The sequence below is a fragment of the Thermobia domestica genome, chromosome 2, assembly GCF_964235325.1.
Source record: "Thermobia domestica chromosome 2, izTheDome1.hap1.1, whole genome shotgun sequence".
Classification (NCBI taxonomy): Eukaryota; Metazoa; Arthropoda; class Insecta; order Zygentoma; family Lepismatidae; genus Thermobia; species Thermobia domestica.
In genome coordinates this window covers 87,885,615-87,904,533 of record NC_137455.1, presented here as the reverse complement: position 1 = coordinate 87,904,533, position 18,919 = coordinate 87,885,615, and the positions used below count along the sequence as shown (strand labels likewise).

Genomic DNA, 18,919 nt, shown 5'->3' with positions numbered 1-18,919 from the left:
ACTTGGTAGAAATGTTTCCCATGTTCATCAATGACTGCTCCGCAATTGTCTGGGAAGATATCTATGTGGGAGTGCAACATATGCATTTTTGGTGATACTTTACACCCTATTGCTTGGTAGAAGGTATTAGGTGCACCTCTACTTCCTTATAGTTCTGAGACCGCTTGTTTCCCAAAACATTCGTCACCACTTTTCGGAAAGAATCTCATGCAATCCTCTCCTCATTTTCTAACACTGCATCAAATTGAGGAACATTGAGGAGTTAGCGAATTTGAGTGCAGATAAGGGTTCTTACCTGATTTTAGTTTCAGCAATTTGTGGAAGTTTACGCAAAATATATTTGAAGAATAGTTTTGATGCGTCTATGAATAGCCGCCATTCATCGAGATTATCGTCTACTCATAAGATCAGTTAGGCCTACATTGTTACAACGTAATATGTTACTTTCCATTGAAAATACTGTTTAGGGATTCTGACGTGTTCAAAACACGAACACTTTTAGATCTTCAGAATAAGCTTCCCACTTCTTGAGTTTGGATGCCAGCAGCTTTGCGCCACTTTTGACAACCCCAGGTAACTTAATTCAGGTTGAGTATCATATGGTGAATAGATAATGATATTTTGGTTTTGTGAAGTTAGGATCGGTGGAAGACAATGAATCTGCAGCAGAATTTGACAATGTGGGTCGACATTGTTCGGCTTTTGCTCTTCATCGGGTGAAACACTGGAGTAAGGTACGGGAAGTTGTGGAACCTTTATTCTTTACAGTGTGGCACAGTGACGAACATTTCAAGGAATATTTGAATAAGTAGCAGTCCACTTTTTTGGATAGACCTTTAATTGGAAGAACTATGCAAAAATAGCAGTTTGAAGTATGATCTGTCGGTTCTCTCCATATCATTGGAACTGCAAATGGCACGCATGTCCTTTTCCGTGAAGCCAGTCCCGCAAATTTGTAGAACAAGTATTACAACATGTATGTGATGCTCACTTCTTGTCCACATCTCCCACTTTACAGTCAAAGTACAAGTGATAGGCTTTCTTTATGATAGGGGCGAAATTCCACTTTTCGCTTCACTTCGTTAAAAACAACAATTTGCTCTGCACTGCAAACAGATTTACGCGACATGTTTCTGCTTAGTTTAGTCATAGAACGATAAATAATAATAATAATAATAATAATAATAATAATAATAATAATAATAATAATAATAATAATAATAATAATAATAATAATAATAACAGCACCCACCCAGCCAGCCAATATCTCACCACGACTACGTCCGAGATGGCAAATTATAACTACAAAAGAACGTTACACAACATGTTTTCTCTGGCAAACTCCTCAATACAGACTAAATCGTGAAATGATTGATATTTCTTTGTTAGCGATGAAGTGCAAGCAATATGGATAGCCAGAGACTACGCAGGAATTTATTTCGGGAGGGGTCCTAAGCTTTTCGGGGGTCCAAATACAATTTGAAGCCCCAAAAAGTTCCGTACCCAGAAATCGGCCCAAAAAGTCCTGGCATCCGTTTTCTGGACGAAAATGGCATTATAATGGTAGACTACCTACCGAATGGTGCCTCTATCACCGGAAAGTATTATGCTAATCTTCTAGACCAGCTGAAAGAGGCAATTGATAGGAAACGCCGTGGAAAGTTCACAAAAGGGGTCACTGTGTTGCACGATAATGCACCCATGCATAAGTTTAAGACTGTTGCTGCCACATTGGTCCACCACCCACCTTAATCCCCAGACCTGGTCCCTTCTGACTATTTTATATTTTCCAACCTGAAAAAAACTCCTGAAATGTCAGTTTTGAGAAAATTTTTAACGTCACAGAGGCTGCTGAGAGCTAGTCTGAGGGACAATCAAAAGGAGTTTTTGTATGGGCTACAAAAGCTCCAACAACGTTGTCAAAAGCGCATTGATCTCAATAGAAAATACGTTGAATGAATATGTGATCTCAGATCTCTGACACTTGTTTTACTTGCCAAAGCCAAGAACTTCTCAGCACCTCTCGTATTCTGTGACCACCAGGTTAACCTGGTGGTATCACAGAGTATGTCAAACAATATCCCCCTGGTGTCACTTCTATGATACAAAATTTCAGTGCTTTTTGTCTATTAGTTTAAAAGTTACAAGGAGGTATCAAAATAAACGGTCGACTTTATATACATACATAGGTTGTCCAGTAATGATGGGACATATTTTAAATATAAATATATGGAGTTGCTATCACAAGTTTCAATGCAAACTTTGACATACAGAAGTTTTGCATACTACATTAAGTATTGAAAATCAAATCACTTTCTTCACATGGCCACTATTACAACGAGAACATTCTTGGACTCTGTCTTTAAGCTGCAGAATGATGCAGTAGAGGTTGTCAACTGGAATGATTTCTTCCTTTAGCGCATCAATCGTTCATGGTTTGTTGCGTACATTCTCTCCTTCAGATAATCCCAAAGGAAGTAGTCTGCTACTGATAGAACTGGTGATCGTGCAGGCCAATTGATGTCACCAAATCGTGAAATGAGGCGCCCTGGGAAGTGTTTGCGGAGAGTTGCCATGGGTTGTCGTGCTATGTAATAGGTTACATCCACATTTCTGACAGACCACGATGATCTAACTCAGGAATGAGAAACGTATTGAGCATGTGATCACAGCGTTCACTACTAATAGTAACGGTAGAACCATGTGTCCACGAAAAAGTACGGGCTGTTGACACATGTATGAATCACGCCACACCAAATAGTCACTTTAACTAGTCGATAGTAATAGTCAAATAGCCATAGTCGAACAACTTTCGACACTACGCGAAAGTTTTTTGTGGACATTGCGGGTGTTTTCTCAACCCAAAAACCTACAGTTTTGCTTATTAACATAACCAGATACTCGGAAACGGGCCTCATCTGTCGAGATTAGGTGCTCAAGAAATGTTTCGTCCTCGTTGCACTTATCCAAGAGTGTATCACACAACGTATCTCAACTAAGTTTATCTGGCGGGAGCAACTACTGTACTGTGCTGTATCTCATACGAATATTATAGCTGCAGGTCTTGTCTCATAATCCTATGGATGCTGCTACGGAGACATTCACTTTCTGAAACAATCGTCGAGTAGACTTATATGGACTTTGTTGCATGGTGTTTGCAATACTTTGATTTGGTCATGGGAACGGAATGAGACTGTCAAGGTTGTTCAGGGGATTTTGTTTTTTCATTTCCTGTTCCTCGAAAGTTCCTCATTGCATGGAGGATCAATTTCCGAGGTGGTTCATCGTGTTTATTGAAGTGTTGTCTGAACTCCCTTTGTGCTGCGATAATTGAGTCTTGACGCAAAGTAGGTCTCTAAAACGTACGAAATTTTCCTTGGGGTCGACATCATCAAGAACAAGACACCTGTAACAAATGACAAAACAAACTCACATATGCATTGGCTTTCAAGAACAGTAACATACAAGTTTATGTACAAGGTTACTCATGTCCCTCCAAGTTACAAATAAAATCTGTCCCATCATTATGGGGCATCCTGTATATATTAAAGATAACAGCGAAAGCACCTTTCTTAATTAACACGTCTAAACTTAGGGTTAATGATCAGTGGGGTCGGAAGTATTTTTCCGCTGGGGGAAGGAATGCTTTTGAAATGCTGTCTTGAAAATAGACCCAGGAATATAACATAGGTAAGATAATGCAAATATATGTTCGTAATGTAACAATATTTGGATTTGGTTGAATAATAATAATAATAATAATAATAATAATAATAATAATAATAATAATAATAATAATAATAATAATAATAATGCAGCTGTAAACAGTTTTGTAACGATAAAATTTCCATCTACGAGAAGTATCTTGGTTTATATTTTTAAGATTAATTAATCCATCCAGTACCAGTTTCGTGCTGGATTTGGTATGGTACAGAAATTTTCAACACTTAAACCACACTTAAAAACAAATAAAATGGTAAAAATTGTACTACTTACATTGGCAAGTACAATTTTTACCATTTTATATACATATTTTTAACTGTGTTGTAAATGACCACATGGACCAATTCAAGAATCTTGAAGCTACTTAAATTGTTTGGAAACGAGGAAATTAAAATTATATTTTTTAAAACTCCAGTTCTGGTGTTGCAATACACTGTAACATGAAATTGCTATTAGAACTACAAATTTTGTAGTACAAAGTAATTTAAACATTATAAAACAGGCTACATAATTAAGTAAAAAATAAGAAAATATTTTTTCTAGTTACTGACTTCGTAACAGTAATGGAAAGATGGAATTTATACCAAAGACTTATGTAGAAATTATAAAATGTCTGTATAGACTAAAATTTATATAGAAAATTCAATTACACTAATTATCCAGATTTACTTGTACTTTTTGTTACTATACTCATTTCAGTATATCCAGTTTGTTATTACATTCACCTCTCTTTATAATGTCATTATATTCACTTCACACTAATAAAGTGCGACACAATTAATAAGGAATAATTTAAAGGAGGTGGGCTGATAAGGGCCATTTTTCGCCCATCAGGCCCGAGATGTGAAATGCATGGTTTTCAATAGTATACCTCATAAAAATAAGAAAACAAATATATTTTAACGGAAAGCGCTATAAGTGAGAGGTAAAAAAAATAAATAAAGAGGTAAGTCGTGTGTTAATGAAGGAACGTAAACACTAATGTCATGAGTTGTAATCCAAGAAAGCAATAGTAAATAGAACACTAACGGCAAGAATAAGAAGAATGAAGTCTACTACGACTATGAGATCAATATATTACATCGGAAATAATCAAGCATAGATAATAATCAGACAGCTGGAGACACTTGTAGCTAGTTTGCAGATTAGGCATCGTGCTTGCTGTCGTCATCCGAATCGCCACTGGACCATCCTGCAGGCGCCATCTTGTAGTGTATGAGTATATTCTAGACTTGGTTTCTTAACTGCGGTGGTATTGTGGCGCCAGTAAGCCAGAAACCATAGTACGGAAGCAACATGCGCACAACATCTGACGAGCCGTGCGCCTACTTTACAATGACAGTACCACTGTATGTGTGCGATGTTGTTTTGCTCTGTTTTGATCCAAATATTATAGGTTTTAAATCTTATGTGTCGTGATCGTAACTGAACTCGGAGAACAGAAGCATCGTCATGATGTACCTCGTATGTACAGAGAGTACATTCCTTCGTCACTTAAGTGCTCGTGAGTGTAAGATTGGCTATATATATATATATATATATATATATATATATATATAAATGGGGATGGGGGTGTTTGTGGGTATGGGTATGTATTAACTTGGATCGGACACATCAGGTAGTTATTGTTGGTCGTTGTTTTGTTGTTTTTCATCTTTCCCTTAGTATTGCAATATAGCGTATCAATGAATTCCCATAGGTACTTCATTGACGCGTGGTATGTATGATTCTTCGATATATATATATATATATATATATATATATATATATATATATATATTGCAGAAATTCATGCCATTCTGCGACTGGTTTTCCTGCTCGCACTTTTACTCATACCACTTTCAGAAATGACACGCTTTCTCAATACTCCATAACATGCTGTCTCTAGTTTTGCTGCCCTACACACACATCCGCGCAAACAATACATTTTCTTCATATATTTTATTGACATGCTGAGCATGTATTTTCAGTCACAATCGGTAAATAACATCAGAGCTGAAGTCTCCAGTTGAACTCGTACATTACAGCGTATAAACGGTAGTCATCGCTCTATACTCTCGCGCAATACATTTTGTTCTCTAATAGGTAGAAGGACACACTGAACCAAAATCAATTAGTACTCATATCGAAGGTTACACAGCGTTATATTATGACGAGTCAGATTTATTTTGGTTCATCGACTCCTTCTTCCTAAAAGCCTCCATCAAAGACAGCAAACATTACCAAAATGTCGCAAAACGCTGAAACGAACTCTTTTTGGGCACTCATTTCTATGACTTACTATTTTCTTTATCACGTATCTATTATGTTTACATATGCAACATATCTTCTAGTATACAAATACATTGCAAACTTGTCGGAATCGGACACTTCATTTTTCAGTTGTCTGATGGGCGAAAAATGGCCCTTATCCGCTCACCTCCTTTACATTGAATTTTAAGTGCTATTTTGTAATATACAGAATTGGTTATATAACGCATAAAATTTTAACTTCTTTCATTCTAGTTTTATTTATTTTCAAAACTGACCAAAAGTGACTTTCTTTTCCCTTGTTTTTGATGATAATTCTCTTGCAATGGTGTTTAAATCTAACATTGAAATCTGATCATTATGCACATACAACAGCATATGAGACAATCTTTTCTGCGTCATGGAAGTCCTCAAATGTGTCTTTAGACGAAGCAAAGAGCTGAATGATCTTTTGCAAGATGATGAAGAAGCTGGCAAAGTGACAACGAGAGTCCCTAGACGAACAATTTGGTCAAGAAGGCTGCGATCAGTTGGGTTTTCAGCACTAATAGTTTTTCGTAGATTTCTCAGAGTATTCTCTAGAATCGGTGCTGCTCTTTTAGCTCCAGAAGCAGAAGCTTCAGAATTTTGAAGTACTTTCGATAATTGTTCGCTAGGTACAAAAGCATGTATACTGACTATCAGAGGAAAAAAAAAAAAAAAAAAAAAAAACAATTTCGAATTTGTTCATTCTTTTCAAATACCCTTTCAGTATTGCTTTTCGATCACCATTTAGACCACTTGTATTACTGATGATTTCTTCCAACGTGATTTGAATTCGTTTGTAGTTAGATTAAAATCTGATTAGAGATTTTCCCCTAACACACCAGCGAGTAAGGCAAAGGCAGCAAATGTTTAGGATGGCTTTCACTGTTTGTTTTACAAGGTTCAAGAACAATGTCGGTGCATGTTGTCTTTCGTTTTGCAGAATCCAGGATGATGTTACAAACCAGTACATTATGACCAGTACGTCACATAAAGATTCGTGTTTTCGCGCTACTCCCTACAATGCAAGATCTAATGCATGATTACTGCAATGAATGTATACAGTTTTCGGATGCTGAATCAAAATTATTTTCTGCACACCAGTCACTCGTCCTGACACATTAGTTGCATCTTCATAACACTGTCCGCGGATATTTTCTGCATTCAGGTCAGGTCTCGTTAGAGTATATTCGATCGTGAATGCTAATGTTTCCGATTTTGTGGGGTAATCATTTCCATAAATATTTCTTTTGGGCTTAATGAATCAGAGTCAACACAGCGTACACAAAGAGACAACTGTTCTGTCTCCGAAATATCAGTCTTGGAGTTGGCTATGATTGCATGAAATGGAGACTCTTTGACGTCCACTACGAAGTCTCTTTGTATTGTATGTGCCATAATCTTCAAAATTTCATTTTGGCAATCATTCTAAGCCAGTTATCTCGTCGATTAATCCATTGATTGAGAACAGGCACATCCATTTTTGTTTCATCCGGAAGTAATATCAAATTACCCATATTGTGTAAATGTCCACGGATTGCTTGACCACTGCGAGCTAGATATCTAAGACTACTAATTACTACAAGCAGCGACTGTCTTACTTGTTCTTGTTTAAAAATTTGGTCTGAAAGGAAAGATGAAACTGGTGTTCAGCGATCGCATTTGAGAAGCTTGGTATTTAGTTCAGACACCGTGAAACAATTAAATTCTTCCAAAATCTGCTATTTACGTTCGGTGAAATTGTAGAGACAGATGAAAATATATTGTGAGTTTTCAGGAATGTAGATTTAAGATACATTTTTTTAATGAAATTAATCAGTACACATACTCATTAATATTGCACACATATGGAGAGCAAAGTTCCTTTCCCCGAAAAGAGACCTTCCGCATTAAGGGAACGTTTGTTGGAATTTCCCCACGGGAGTAATAATATATATGCCTTTGCAGTGTGCGATTTGCAGATGTGGATGGAGGATCCGGCCCGCCTCCCTCCTCTGCATCAAGCCATCCCACCGTCTTGTTACGAATGATCCATCCCAACAAGGGATGCATTTTCCCTTTCACTATAAAACTTACTGCACTCTGCATATTATTTTAAGAACAGTAACTTAAATTTATGGAAAATATATTTAAATCCTGTTATGCATTTAAACTGTTATCTTCTTTAAACTTTAAATCTCGCTCCACAACTCGTTTCATATTGCATATCAACGATTACTTAAACAACAATTTTAAAGAATTTACAGTGTTTTGAGAATGTACACCAATGGAAATGAAGAGAAATTTCCATTCTTTTTCCTAAATCTTTCTGCCTAACATAGGGTAGAAAAAGCGCCCGATCTTATGGCTCAAAGAGAAAGATGAACCTGGAATAGATATTTTTTTTCACATTACCATCAAAAAATATTTATATAATCATTGTTATGTGATGTTTTAACAGTCTGAAAGTAAGGGGGGTCAAAATTAGGATCTTTCTCCTTTGAAAATTTCAGGGGGGAAGATGCCCCCTTGCCCTACCCGATTCCGACGCTCCTGTTAATGATTCAACAGTGGCCATTTCCGTTTTCACAATCAATTTTAAGAACAAAGAGGAACAAAAAAATCGTTTTACACAGATTCGAACCATTGTTCCAGTTCTCTATGTTACTCTATCATTACGCTATAATTATATTTCCCTATTGTATATCTAATAATGCAAATAATTACATAATTTTAGAATGTACTCTCCAGTATTGTTGAACTGATTATTGTAATCTTTCATTGTTTAGCAAGTGCTCGGTTTCCAAGTAATAACTTATTGACTTTTCTTCGAATATAAATACGTTATAATTAAATTCAATTCACAAACTCTACCAAAAGATGTCAAGTTTTACTATTTAAACTTACCGGATAAGACATACTGTATATTCCACCTATGAAAGAAGTAAAAAATGCTGGATATATGGACATTTAATACTTAAATGTAAATGCAAGTATAAAGGCTGTGAAAAATGTACCGAGTCATAAGGACGATGTATGCAAGAATTAGATCAAATCTTTACACTGCTGGCAACAACATGAAGCATATTTTCTGGAATCTTCAGAACGTTAAGACAAAAACTAATAATTCAAAAAATGGTTAGATTATATATTTCATTTAGTGAAGGATCTAGGATGATTGGTAAAATCCATCACCAATCAAATCAGGTAACTTCCTTTGCAGTAATTACTAATAACACAAATAAGAGATATGAATTCTGGCACATGGGACTTAGGTAGTTCTCAGTGTAATTATATGCAACAACAAATTAATAGCTAAGTCCATAATATTATTTCAGGGAGAAAAGGCAAAGGCCTCGACTATAATACTTTTACTTCATTATCACAAAAGTGCAGCATTGATTAGTGGTGTCACTAAGATTATTTGTTGAGGGGGGTAGAGACCACCCAAGAACTCCAAAATTCCATATAGTATTTTAGATTTGTCGCCAATCAAGAACACAGTAAAATTCGCAAGGTTGTGTGGCAAAAGAATGTGGTTACTGTTTTACGTTTGTACATTTTTAGCATCATAGGCATGTTTATTTTTTATTTTATTTTTACTGTTACGGAAATCCACATTCTAATATTTCACAAACTCGTTACGATACAAACGCGCAATGTTGCTTTTTTCTTTTTAACTATTGTTTCACAAAACTCTTTATTTTTGAGTAACTTCTTTTTCAGCAACTTTCCTTTCCTTCTTTCCAACTTCGTGGTCTTCTGCCCGAAATAGTAATACAGTAAGATTTAAAAAAAAAAAAAAAAAAAGAGAGAGAGAGAGAGAGAAAACATTAAACAACAAAAACAATTATACTAGCCTTAAAAGTCATCTATCTAAAATTTATTGTATGAGCTAGTTCATATTTTGAAAAATAACCTTAAAATTAGAAGACAATATTAAGACTTAGACACCTCAACGTGCGGAAACAGAAAGTACTATGGAGTAGATTGGTAAGGATTTTAAATATAGACATATTATTTCCAAATGAAAAATTTCTTATTCAGTGAAGATGCTAAGTAAGTTGCACTCCTTTGTTGCATTCTATTGTTCTGTTACAAGTATGTAACGTATTTTTGGTATGGAATTTGGGAGGACTTTGGGGGGCTTCAGCCTCGTGTGGAATTTGTGGGTACTGGGGGCTTCAGCCTTCTTAAATAAAGCTTAGTGACGCCACTGGAACTGATACATTTTCCCAGGCTTCTAGTAACGCTATTTCTTTTAACCAAAACAAAAATAATAATCATTCATTAAGAGTAATAGTCATCTGGTAACGCAAAAAGACCAAAGCAAAGTTAATTTTCTGATTGTGACAAGAGGAACAAAGGAACCTAATTAACATAAAGAAACTCTTTCAAGTAATGGAATAAGTTTCAAAAGAGTCTGTAATATTGAAAATAATACATCTTCCGAAGAAAGAAAAAAAAACAAAAAAAAAACAATGAAGACCTCAAGGAAGTATTACACCAAGCAATGAAGTCTTCTGTTTTTAAGGAAACGAACCTTGAGCAAAATATTAACTAGCGAAATGATACTCTAAGAACTAACAATAATTCTTTACAAACAAACTGTTTAAAGAATCTTTCCCAAAGTAAGTTAATGCCTCCAATTGAAGCTATTATTCCACAATGTTTAACAAATTTCTTCACACTAATTCATCGAATGACTGTCCGCCAATACAAGTTGAAATAGTTGAAAACATTAATTTAAAAAAAAAAAATGTGTAATTCTCTTAACTCCACAAAAAAAAAAAAAATCATTCAATTACTAAGTGCAACAGCAATTAATATTTTACTGAGAAAAAATATAAATTATAGCAATAGTACTTAAACTAATATAAATATCAATGAAGTCAATAATTAAGAATAACGTGAAGTTCTTGAATAAAGACAATAATCAAATTTTAACAATTTTCCCGGTAGACCATAGGAGACTGTCTCGGGTCATTATAATTAATCACCCGTTATGATGAGAGGAAGAAATATATTTATGAACAATACTCTCACTTATTATGTTACTTTTGCAAGAACTCACCGCCAAGAAAATATTTTGTATCAATGGAAACCATTGCTTCTTCAACACATCCTTAGCTAAATCTATATGACGTGTTATCACGTCCTTAAGATCTAAAAGTTCGAATGCAGTTTTGGACTTGTAAATCTCTATTGTGTCAACAAAGCGAACGTTGCTGAAATGAATAAAGAAAAAAAATCTTATTAAACAAGTAAAAAGAAATCTTGTAAGACTTTTTATTAGATGTCAAAAAAGAAGACTACGAATATTATCTTTTAAGGTTGGACAGTACTTTGAGTTCCAAGGTGAGGTCTACGAATGAGCAGATACCATGAAATATTCTGTTAAACTTTTGTTTAACTGTACTTTACTGCAATGCACACGTTTATATATATGAGAGTAAACTGGAAAATAAGTTTCCCTTGGCTGTTCTCTCGAATCGTTTGCTGGTAGGCAATCCATCATGATTTCGATCAATTCAACTTCCCCTGTGGTCTGTGTTATAGTATAGTATTCAGCAATAACTTTCCACACAAATTCGGTCAATCTAATGTATTTTGCCCGATCGTACCGCATTCCCTGGATGAATTTCTTCTGAATCCTTTCCACTCTCTTTGAGAAGAAATGTTCTCTGAATAATTGCACAAAATCAGAGTAAGTCTTAACCCTTAGTTGGTAACATCCAAAAAATAAGCTATAACAGTAACATCCGCCTGAGAGACGGACACGCACACTTGAGACGCTTGAAGCCAAAGCGGTGTAAGTCAGTTTTTAATAAGGTTTAGTTACATCCAGAAAACTGATTCTACGTAACGAAATTAATAAATTGAATAAGAAGCACGTCGTAGTTCACTTGTAAATGTACCCATGAGTTCAATGCAACATGCTTCGCCGCTGAGAATTAATTTCTAAACATACACCTTATAGAGTTTTATCAACACATATATGCACCCCAATAGAATATGCCGTTTGGCAATTAGAAATGAACTTACTGAAAACATTGGACACTGCTGCTGTGGGATTCTTTCTTTTCCTTCGTTGACGAATAGATGAATCATTAAACCTAACACCCGCCAGCAAAACTTCACACCTTTTGAGAGCCATGGTTGCATGAAAAGCATGAAGTCCAGTGTAGTCAATTGATGAAAGTGACACCAAGCTCTCACGCCCCGACTTGAAAATGGATCGCAAAGTCATTAAACCAATTAGCGCTCCAATTTTAGTCTTGATCAGTATTCTTATAACTTGAGAAGGAGTTATGTAACTTTCTTCTCATCACTTCCATTGTACACTAATGCAGTTCACAGTTTCATTCAAAGTGTCATCAGTACGGAATAAATTCCAGATGTCCTCTGGATTTGGAAAATTCTGTAACTAATTCGCGGGTCCTAACCATGATGACAAGTTAATTTTTATCACGCCTTTCTTAGGTGTTTTAGTACCCAAATTTGGCTTCTTGCAACTCTATCTGATTGAAGTACTGTATTTTTTGCAATAAACACTATCAGTTTCTGTTGTACTTTCGTATTATTCTGATCACTTTTCTGATCATTGCTGTATCCCTTATCAGATATGTTATTGGCATCATTAAAATCTATTTCTGGATTGCTTTCATGAACTTTTGGGTAAATGATCTTGTTCAGGAACATACAAGTCATCGGATCAGTAATCATAATCAGTTTCTGATCTATAACCATCTCTAACTGTTCTATAACCATTTGTAGTATAGCCCTACTCCTTTGTGGCATACGTTTGCTATTTGACATCTTAAAATATTCAGATTTTCGAAACGAAAGAAAACCAAATATTAATAGTTGTCAGTATAAAGTAATATAAGTCCCTTAGACGGATAAAATATATTTCCTTTACAGTAATATCCGCTTGCGAGACGGGTTGCAATAACTTTAAACACTTCGAAGTTTGCAACAATGAGCTAGACACGCGACCACCTGCTGAAAATAGCACAGTCAACCCACAACTGAAGCATAGGTGAAGTATTAGATCATACCTCGAATATGAGTACCAACTCTGAAGAAGAAAATATCGTACATCCGCCTGGGAGACGGATATTACCGACTAAGGGTTAATATTGTTACACACTGTTTTGTACCAAACTCGAGCTCAGGAAGTTAAACAACAAGATATAAGTTACAGCCGGTTTTTTAAAAAACCAAGTTCAGTTGAAAAGTGTGTGAAAATTTTGTGAAAAACAAACTTGCCAAACCGTATTCTCCAGAAAAAGATGGTAATTTTTTTCAATTCAGATAACCTGGGGTTTATAGCGTGATTTCCAGTTTGACCAGAGTTTAGACACAAAATGGTAATATTCCTACCACATGTCAAATTATTTGAAGAACAATATGTTATTTATAAAATATTATACAGGGTGTATCAAAATTTCCGAAACATAATACATTAGAAAAACGTATAATGTTTCATCTTTCGATTTCAATTTGAATATCCCAATACTTTCCTTACTTACATAAGATAACGCGTATTTAGTTGCGTATCCTGAAAGAATTTTTGTGAATACATTGTTGATTGTTGTGTAAAAAAGCACAAAATAAAGTTTAATATAAGAATACTAATGTGCTACGTATTAGGATGCTATATCTGTTCTTCTTCTACATTCTTACAACGTTTCAACTGAAAACTTATTGCTTTTGCGCATCAATCATAAGCATCCAAGTGCTTCTTACCTTGATCAGATAATACCTAATCGATCTGGTAACTTCTTCTCTTACAACAGCAGACAAAAGCATAGACCCATCCTTCTATGTTCTTTTGTACGCCATACTCTAGTTGCTGTACTTAATAGACGTTACTGACAAAAGAAAATGTAGATTACTAGCAACTGTACAAGCGAAAGTGACAGAATGGGTAAGTAACACGAAAAAAACTCCGAAGAAGGTATCATTGCATTAAGCTGAACATATGTTTTAAAGATTCTTGATATCTTAGTGTGCGCAAAACTTACCCTAATACGCTAGTTCAATTTACTCTGTTATTCTTGATCGCTTCAAACCTAACAATAGGGATGATCCTTAAGACTCAAAGAAAAGTGAGAAAACTCCATGTAGTAAAAGTATACGAAGGAATTCACAACAATCAATCTTAACCCTAGGAACACCAAGAGAAAGGAGGGAGGGCTCTGAGGCCCACAGCTATTAGTTTTTAATGGAAGACAAAATACTTTGGTGTTCCTAGGTTTAAAATCATAAATTTAAATTTATCCTGGTGGCCCGGCGTAGTGTAGTCGCTAACGCTCTCGTCTTCGGTGCGAGTGGTCTAGGATACGATTTCCGGTGGGGACACTCAGTCGAAAAAAATGTAAAACGCTTTTTCAGGCCAGCCACCCTGAATGAGGTTTTCCTGGATTTCCCTCATTCAGAGCAGGCAAATGCCGGGATGGTATTTAACTGATAGGTCCCAGGCCGCTTTCTTCCCTCCCCAATCCTTTCTTCCTTCCTTTTCCTTAGGACATCATCCTCATACATGACGGGCTAAATGGTCATAGATGCCGAAAGCCCAGAAATCTAAATCCTAATCAACTTGAATTTATCTCTTATCCTTGACCGTTTTGAATTTCACGCAATGAGAATCATTAGTAAGTTCTAAAACACATGACATGTTTCATCAAAATCCGAAAATCTTAACGGAAATTACCATAGAACAGATCGATTGGTTGATTAGAACTTAGCGTCTCCTATCAGCACCGAAGCTGTATAAATGTGGACCTACAACTTAACGTGGGATCCGAACCACATGAGCTCCTATCGGTAATCGAACTCGCCTCTCCTGCGAAGCGTGCAAATTTATCGTATAGCCACAATGGAGCTCTAGAACAGATAGACATAAGTACAGTTTGCTATTACATGTTCACTAGTAGAAGCTCATTTTAATAGCTTTAATCATATTGTAAACACATATTTAAACGTAAATACTTACAGATAAGTTCTCTGCCAGATATCTAGAAGCTGAGCCAGACATGGATGAACAACATGGAGATTTTTCGTCATTGACTTATGTGCTAAGACATATTTAGGATGCCATGGTTTAGGAACTTCCTTCAGTTCATCTCTCGCTGGAGATTCTATTTCTTCAATAAGTGTAGGTTGTTTAGGATCCTGCAATACAAAATCCACAACCGCTTTCTTCACGTTGAAAATAAAGTCCTCCCTTACCTCGGATTCTAATGCTTCGAGTTCCAATGTACGATACTTTAATAAAGGAGGTATTAGGGTGAGAATATTTTTCATCCATGCATTTTCCATAGGAGCAACATGGACTGTATCAATCCCATGGTGTATGTAATAAAAATAGCGAAGAACATCTCTTTCTTCTGCTGTGGGTACTTCATTCGGAGATGATGGCTTTTCTCCCTCTTGCATAACAAGACTTACTAATTTCTTACGAAATTCTTCGCGCTCCTTCTTCAGTACGGTGTATGATTTCGTTTTAACCTGTTAAATAAAAATAAACACTACATGAATATACAGATATTTATCAATTTAATGGAAACACGTCAAATGTCTGGGTTGGCAACGGTCAGGCGGCAACGACAGCGCCGGGCTTTGGTGGTGATGCCGTATTACGTGAGTGCAGTATAACTGTAGTGTACAGTGTAACATGATCGACCTCTCTGATTTCCAAAGTGGACAGTTTGCGCTCGGTTATGTGCTACGAGCGTGAAGAAAGTGGCAAGAGTGTTCACGAGAGCATCTACGGTGATGACAAGGCCTACAAACTAACGGGAAAACCATATCGGCGAAGAGGAACAGTGGTTGGAAGAAAAGCCTCAGTGACACTTCCCGCCAAGCACTAAAGGGGATAACGAGGAACTACATAGTTTATACGGTTTACCCAACATTGTTAGGGTCGTCAAGGCTAGGAGGCTTAGGTGGGCAGGTCATGTAGCTAGAATGGAAGAAAGTAGAAACGCTTTTAAAGTCTTGACTGGTAGACCCACAGGAAAACGACCATTAGGAAGACCTAGGCGCAGATGGGAGGATAATATTAAGATGGATCTCGCAGAGATAGGAATACAAAGTAGAAACTGGATCCAATTAGCTAAGAATAGAAGTCAGTGGAGAGCTTTTGTGAACGCGGCACTGAACCTCCGGGTTCCATAGGCCATAGAGTTAGTTAGTTAGTTAGTTAATAATAGCAAGTGTGCTCGGTTTAATAAAACGACGTGTGTGCGGAAAGGAACATTTTTCAGTAATGTTGAGTATTGTGCATGTGTTCTTGGTATCTTATTTTTTCGTGTGTGGAATCAGCAGTTATGAGTTCATTATTCATGAGTGTTCTCCTATGGCGAAATGGTGAGTGTTTTCTTTTTTTAATTCATGTTATTTTTATTCTTGATTTGTTTTGCATTTGAATATTAGGCAAAGTATTTGGTTTGCTGCTGCTTGTCCTATTGTCTTGTTGAGATGTAATTTTTTTTCTTTGTCATGCACTGATTTATGATTAGAGACGAGTGTTTTCTTTTTTAATTTTTCCCTTCTTATCTTAGCTTTATAGTAGTGGTGTGATTATTTATTATTATTTTGGATGTTTTTATGGTACTTGAGCGGGGGGTTTGGGGGGCGGTAGCCTCATTCCTAAATCAATCATTCCTAAACTGCTCCCGGAACCGGATCACACGAATCGATTACAATTACTAACCCAGTGAAAGTAATGTACGATGTTAAGAATTATACTATAACTACAAGGGCCACAATGTTACTATACGATGTTAAGAATTATACTATAAGTACAAGGGCCACAATGTTACTAAACATCAATTCAGGTGAAGCGGTGACTATGAATTTTCAGATCTAAATGGGGGGCTACCGCCCCCCAAACCCCCCGCTCAAGTACCATAAAAACATCCAAAATAATAATAAATAATCACACCACTACTATAAAGCTAAGATAAGAAGGGAAAAATTAAAAAAGAAAACACTCGTCTCTAATCATAAATCAGTGCATGACAAAGAAAAAAAATTACATCTCAACAAGACAATAGGACAAGCAGCAGCAAACCAAATACTTTGCCTAATACTCAAATGCAAAACAAATCAAGAATAAAAATAACATGAATTAAAAAAAGAAAACACTCACCATTCCGCCATAGGAGAACACTCATGAATAATGAACTCATAACTGCTGATTCCACACACGAAAAAATAAGATACCAAGAACACATGCACAATACTCAACATTACTGAAAAATGTTCCTTTCCGCACACACGTCGTTTTATTAAACCGAGCACACTTGCTATTATTAACTAACTAACTAACTAACTCTATGGCCTATGGAACCCGGAGGTTCAGTGCCGCGTTCACAAAAGCTCTCCACTGACTTCTATTCTTAGCTAATTGGATCCAGTTTCTACTTTGTATTCCTATCTCTGCGAGATCCATCTTAATATTATCCTCCCATCTGCGCCTAGGTCTTCCTAATGGTCGTTTTCCTATGGGTCTACCAGTCAAGACTTTAAAAGCGTTTCTACTTTCTTCCATTCTAGCTACATGACCTGCCCACCTAAGCCTCCTAGACTTGACGACCCTAACAATGTTGGGTAAACCGTATAAACTATGTAGTTCCTCGTTATGAAGCTTCCGCCATTCCCCATTCTCGTTCCTCTTGGGTCCGAATATTCTTCTCAGGATCCTGTTCTCAAATACTTCCAGTCTATGTTCTTCCCTCAGAGTAAGCGACCATGTTTCGCAACCATACAGAACAACAGGCATGATTGTCGTTTTATATATTTTAAACTTCAAATTCCTCGACAGAATTCGCGACGACAAGAGATTTTGAACCGAATAGTAACACGAATTCCCTGCTTTTAGTCGACATTTAATTTCTTCGTGAATATGATTTTCGTCTGTTAATATTGATCCTAAATATTTGAAAGTATTCACTTTATCAAAAGTATTATTTAATATTTTAACGCCTCCACAATTTGCCGTATTACGGTCCCGACGCACTTCCATGTATTTAGTTTTCTCTGCATTTACTTCTAAACCCATGTCCCTGCAAGCGTTTAATAATATCTCTGCATTTATTTCTACTGTTCTCCTATCATCCCCTATTAAATTTACATCATCAGCATATGCCATAACCTGGTGAATGCCGTTCAACTCTAGGCCCTGGTTGCTATCTTTGATTTTCCTTATGGCGTATTCCAGCACAAAGTTAAATAATAATGGCGACAACGCATCTTCTTGTTTCAGGCCATTTTCGACGTGGAAGCTCGTGGACAAAAATTTTCCTACCCGGACTTTACTTTGGGATTCACTTAAACATATCTTAATTAATCTAATTAGCTTTCTCGGTATTCCAAGCTCTGTAAGAACGTTGTATAATGTTTCTCTCCTAACCGAGTCGTAAGCCTTTCTAAAATCAATAAATAGTTGATGTACCGGGGTATTGTATTCCCACTTCTTTTCGAGTATTTGGCGAATGGTAAATATTTGGTCGATAGTTGATCGATTTCGTCTAAATCCGCACTGATAATCTCCAATAATTTCATCTGCGTATGGGGTTAATCTTGCTAACAGAATATTTGAAAGGATTTTATAGGATGTTGACAAAAGAGAAATGCCTCGATAATTATTACAGTCAGTTTTGTCGCCTTTCTTGTGAATTGGAACAATGATTGACTCTTTCCACTCTTGTGGCAATTCTTCCTTGTTCCAGATAAGGAGAATGAGTTTGTGTATCTTGTTCCACAATTTTTCGCCTCCAGCTAAAATTAACTCAGCCGGAATTTCATCTACACTTGCTATTATTACAAACAAGAAACCAATAAACGTCCACTTTTACGCTACGTCGAAAATATCTTCAGTTTAGACCACAACTATGATAGGTTTTCTCTAACTCAATTCAACCAATTCAAT

General features: G+C 36.2%; 1 protein-coding gene across 3 annotated transcripts in view; it reads right to left on the bottom strand.

The window, feature by feature from the left end:
- The window catches only part of Dhc36C (Dynein heavy chain at 36C), a 365,150-nt gene that overhangs the window by 340,247 nt on the left and 5,984 nt on the right, over positions 1-18,919 (bottom strand). For all 3 annotated transcript variants that reach the window (XR_014128870.1, XR_014128871.1, XM_081743777.1), the window contains exons 3-4: positions 14,978-15,492; positions 11,051-11,204 (exon numbers count right to left, since the gene is read on the bottom strand). Coding sequence is in view for 1 of the 3 variants with exons in the window: in XM_081743777.1 (XP_081599903.1) it covers positions 11,051-11,204; positions 14,978-15,492 (669 nt within the window). In the remaining 2 variants the exon portion in view is untranslated. The remainder of the gene's footprint in view (positions 1-11,050; positions 11,205-14,977; positions 15,493-18,919) is intronic.